Source organism: Aegilops tauschii, chromosome 5, assembly GCF_002575655.3.
Source record: "Aegilops tauschii subsp. strangulata cultivar AL8/78 chromosome 5, Aet v6.0, whole genome shotgun sequence".
NCBI lineage: Eukaryota > Viridiplantae > Streptophyta > Magnoliopsida > Poales > Poaceae > Aegilops > Aegilops tauschii.
Window position 1 is genome coordinate 394,637,248 of NC_053039.3, and position 5,027 is coordinate 394,642,274.

Genomic DNA, 5,027 nt, shown 5'->3' on the forward strand with positions numbered 1-5,027 from the left:
TACTGACACACATCCAAGCTTGTAGGCTACCGGCTGCGTGACGTACGCGTGCAACTTTCTGAGCGGGACGTACGTGTGCAACTGATGTCGTCCCAGCTCATCTCTCGCCTCCCCCCCCCCCCCCCCCCCCGCCGCGCCGGGCGACAAGGGGTGGAAACCCTAGCCGCGCCGCCGGGCTCACACCCCCCCCCCCCTCCCTTCCTCGCCGCCGGGCAAGCCCGGGGCATTAAGGATGGTGGCGGGGCGGCCTCGGATGCGCTGCCTCTGCATGGGGAGTCCCGGATCTGAAGCGGCGGCTCCTCTGGCGAGGCACGGCAGGCTTCGGCGAGCAGCCATGCGGGCGGTGGATCTGGCGTCCTGGCCGCGCGGGCGACAGGATCCCGGTGGTTGTTGACGGCTGGCGGTGGCTTCTGCGGTGGCCGGTGCGCGCGATCTGGCGCCTCCCCTTCTCCCCTGTTCGGCGTGCGGGCCAGCCTGGTTGGGCCGCGCTTGCCTTGGTCGCCGGTTCTGTACAGGAGGCGCTGCTGGTGGCGGAGATCTAGTTCGGGCGAAATCACTGGCCGGCCGTGCCGACGGCGACGCCTGAGGGCGTCGTTCCCCTCCTTGGAGGCATTGGTATGGACTGATCTCCTCACTTCCCCTTCCCCTAGGTCTCCCGGGCGAAAGCCCTAACTTTGTTGGGCGGCGGCGGCGCTCACGGTGTCGTTCCCTTCTTGAAGGCGCCGCTTTGGGAACCTTGGGGTTGGGTGGCGCTTGTGGGTGGTGGGCGATGGCGGTGGTGCGGCCTTATCCTAGCATGGATCTACGTCCGTTGCTTGGAGCTGGATTCACGTAGGTGGAGGTTGTCGTTTGGCGTTGTGGTGGCATCCATGGCGGAGGACCTGCCAAGGTTGACACCTCAATCTGCTATGAAGATGGACCAGTGGAAGATGGCGGCGACGACATATGTGAGTGCGTCAGACCGGTTTGTGCCCCGGACCCGGTATGTGGCTCGGTCGGGGCCTCCGACTTTAGATGTTAGCCTTAGGTGAGAGGTCTAGGTATGTGGCCCAGCTTGCACCCCTTCATCTTATGGATAGGAGTAGCGGCAGATGTTGCCAAGATGGTGGATTCAGGCATATTGTTGTTCTACTTTGTAAGGTTCTCAAAAATAATCATTAAAATGACCGTATGCATCTCTCAGATGCAGAGGCCGCGGGTTATCCTCCTTTTCTAAAAAAACTCTCTCTCTCTCCCCCTGCATGCACAGCGCACTTCTTGTTGAGAACGAAGTGTAGAGCCGACCTTTCGTCGTTGCTCTGTAGGTACAAGTCCCTACGTACGTTACATGCCCCTTCCATTTTTGGAAGGGGCGTTTTGGTGCCCGAGCCCAGCTGCACCTGTAATCCCGGCCATTGCATGTTCTGTTGGGATTCGCAAAAGGAGGCTTTGGTGTCAGTTGTGTTGCCCTGAAAAATAGGCGTATTGAAGATAATACCTGTCTCAACAGTTGCGTACAGGGGGCCCATCGGGTAGCGTAGCAGGGCGTCAGACGGTTCCGTCCGTGGCATAGGAACGCCAGCGGCCATCGGAGCCGTGGACCAGTCTGTCAGGACTCAAGACCTGCCGCTTGCTAGGGTTCGCGAGGTGGCATAGAATTTTTCAACGGCTGCGGGAGTGCGCTGTTCATCTTCGTCTGGGTGCTCGCTGCACAAGGAATGCGTCATCTTCGGACGAACTTCGCGGCGGATCATGGCGTAGGACGGACCTACTAAAAATCAACTTAACAGGTTACAATCTCCAATCCCCAACCCTAAATTCCCTCTTCCCTCTAGTTGATGGATCTTGATTTCGTTTCTTGTGTTTGTTGTGCTGGTGCTGTTAGTAGGTTCCCATCCGGGAGGTGGTTGCGGACAGGTTGGAGCAGCCGGTCCGGTGCCGGGGCTGGTTGTGCGTGAGGAAGGAGTCTTCCCTCTTCTCGGTGACCCCAATGTCGCGTCCGTCTGTGCAGAGGCAATCGGAGACCATACGTTTCCATGAGTTCGGGGCTCCTGGTTCTGGGCGTCGCAGAAGGATGAAACAGAGGCCGCCATGGGGATGGCGATTGGAACTGGGGAAGAAAGGGCATCTGTGAGAGAACGAGAACCTAGATGGAACGACGGGGTAGGTAGCCGTTTGGGCTATCGGTCGTGAATGGCAGTACATAACGGCTGGGCCATCCATCTATAGAATGGACCGAAAGCCTCATAACGTCAGCTAGCAGGAGGAATGAATGCACTGACCCATTCATTTGCATTGAAATATACGGAAGAGATACAGCCTATAATACAGCAAGCAACACCGATCTCGAGAAGAAAAGTCGGTCAGGATTGAGAGAGCAGCTGAGCCCGAGCTCAGAAATGAGTTTTCGTCCATTTTCTTCCTTCATTCATGTACGTGGAATGAATAACCATTGATTCGAACGAGACGAACCAAGGGCGACGTACGAAGGTTGCGATCGATCGATGGCATTCTTTTTGTTATAGTCTGGGCGGTGGGTGACTCACGAAGGAGGTCGATGGATCGATCAGTCCGGCCGGTCGTGTGTGTGTCTGTCTTTAGTCCACAGCTTGCTGCTTTCAGCTGATTGACCACCAGCAAAAAGGATCCTCGTGGCCGTTGTGTAAGACACCACTATCTCTCTCTCTCTATCCCCCACCTCAGCTTCAACTCCCTTCCCTATATAACGCACCCATCCACGGACAGGTTCATCGGCAGAAAGCGAGCAACGCCTACCCCAAATTCAGGAGCTAGCTTAGCTTAGCCATCGATCGACAAGCAAGCGTGCTAGTGCCACACGCTTACGCTTTCTTGGGTTCTTGCTCGATCATCGTCGTCGGCCGATCGATCGACCATGGTGGTGTGGAGGGATAGCTATCTGGACCTGATCCTGGTCCCGCTGGGGCTGCTGCTGCCGGCGCTGTACCACGCCTGGCTGTGGCGGGCCGTGCGGCGCCGCCCGCTCTCCACGGCCTTCGGCGTCTACTCGGCCGCGCGCAGGCTCTGGGCGGCCGGCATGATGCGGGACAACGACGACAAGAAGGGGGTGCTGGTGGTGCAGTCGATCCGGAACGTCATCATGGGGTCCACGCTCATGGCCACCACGTCGGTGCTCTTCTGCACCGGCATCGCCGCCGTGCTCAGCAGCACCTACTCCGTGAAGAAGCCGCTGAGCGACGCCGTGTTCGGCGCGCACGGGGAGTACATGATGGCGCTCAAGTACGTGGCGCTGCTCCTCGTCTTCCTCTTCGCCTTCCTCTGCCACACGCTCACCATCTGCTTCCTCAACCAAGCCAGCTTCCTCATCAACACCTCCTGCCTCCCGCTCCCCGACGCCGGTAAGGACGACGACGGCGCCCGCCTGGTCGGCGTGCAGCTTCCGGCCGGCGCCGTGAGCTACTACGTGGGCGAGATCCTCGAGAGGAGCTTCACGCTCAACTTCGTCGGCAACAGGCTGTTCTACGCCGGGGTGCCCCTCCTGCTCTGGATCTTCGGCCCGCTGCTCGCCTTCCTCTCCTCCCTCGTCATGATCCCGATACTCTACAACCTCGACATGGTGAACGTCGCCGCCGACAGAGGAGCGAAGGAGCACAGCAGCGGCTGCATCAACGGCAAGGCGAACGGGAACGGCTTCATGCAAGTCTGATCGATTCGAAGCAGGTTGAGTTCAGTTCAGCTAGAGGAAGACGAAGGCGTTTCGATCAGTCCGATCTCCTGCTCCTTTTACATGATGATTACTATTATCTTAATCTTAGTGCATGTGTATGTAATATGCACCATGAATTGGTAGTGCAGTGCAGTGCAGCACAGCACATCTCTGAACCTGGGAAGGTACTACTAGCTTTCTTTTCACTCAGACAAGTCGGGAGGGGGTTTCTTGTCAGTTAGTCGGTTTCTGGCTTGTCAGTAGCTGTGGTGCGTGTCGTGTGGATCGAGTTAGTTGTACTACCAGAAATTCGGAATGACATGGAACCCATGCATAGCATAGCCGATGGTACGGGCTGCCTGCCCTTTTCCTGGATGTTCGGTTGGGTTTGGTTCTTGGTGGAGTGACAGTGTGACAATGCATGCCTACCCATGTACTGTATATCTGTAGGCATATTCCGAGCTGGCTTTATCCCTGTGGATCTGTTTGTCCCGCTTATTTTGACACTGCAGCAGCAAGAGTGTGCTCCGCGATCCCGGTTTATTGTCGGCTCGCAACAACAACTAACAACTGTAACACCCCTAACAAACACAACTGTAAGAGAGTCCAAACATTTCTGTTTAGCCACGTCCGTGCGGTTGGGACTTAACTGGAAGTCGTCTGCTGGCTGCGCGGCCAAACCTGCATGCCAACAGCCACGGTACAGGGTTTTTCTTTTGACGGGATAGGCAGGCTTTCTGCCCATTTCATTAAGAATACTCCCTCCGATCCAAACTAAGGTTGCTCAAAACTGTAATACTTGTTCTGGATCAGAGGGAGTACATGAGAAAAGCAGAAAGAAAGAAAAGATTGTCGTCGCGGAGAATTACATCTATCGTAAAAAGGCCAACCGAAATAGCTCAAGGACTTCCTGCTGCAGTGCAGTTCCTCGACTAGTATCGACCATTGCACAGAGACAGGTTTAGAGGCTGTTTCTCACGTACTTTTTTAATGTAACCACCCCCTTTTTTTACGGATAACAACCCCTCCTTATTCACTTGAATATAAGTGCTTGATAATAAAGTTGCATCATTATTTTCTGTTTTTAGGGCAAAAGCTGCTTTATTAAAACTCAATAGTTATAGGAATACAAATAATCTGTGGACTTGTGAACCAAAGATGGCGTCGTCGGCCTAGAGTAGTCGCATCTTTTGCAAGCATAAGTGATTTTATATTATGATTGTGTTTCTCATGGGCAACCTCAGATGAAGAGAACATGTTGATGTCAAAGAGGAAGAGAGTTCTATTAGGTTCTCTCTCGGGATTTTACATGGGTTGGATTTGCTTTTTGAACTTAGTTATTTGGAGACCTTATCTTAGCATG

General features: G+C 55.0%; 1 protein-coding gene across 2 annotated transcripts; it reads left to right on the top strand.

The window, feature by feature from the left end:
- The first annotated feature begins 2,731 nt into the window (after positions 1 to 2,731).
- Positions 2,732 to 4,039, top strand: LOC109777383 (uncharacterized). 2 transcript variants are annotated; one of them, XM_020336028.4, is made up of 2 exons: positions 2,732 to 3,237; positions 3,316 to 4,039. In XM_020336028.4, the coding sequence occupies exons 1-2, from the start codon at positions 2,873 to 2,875 to the stop codon at positions 3,662 to 3,664; spliced, it is 714 nt and encodes a 237-aa protein (XP_020191617.1). In that variant the 5' UTR covers positions 2,732 to 2,872; the 3' UTR covers positions 3,665 to 4,039. The 2 variants fall into 2 exon arrangements, with proteins under 2 accessions (XP_020191617.1, XP_020191616.1); XM_020336027.4 differs by having other exon boundaries at positions 2,735 to 4,039.
- The last annotated feature ends 988 nt before the right edge of the window (positions 4,040 to 5,027 follow it).

Coding starts and splice junctions, on each gene's coding strand:
- LOC109777383 (XM_020336027.4), top strand. CDS start 2,873: ATGGTGGTGTGGAGGGATAGCTATCTGGACCTGATCCTGGTCCCGCTG.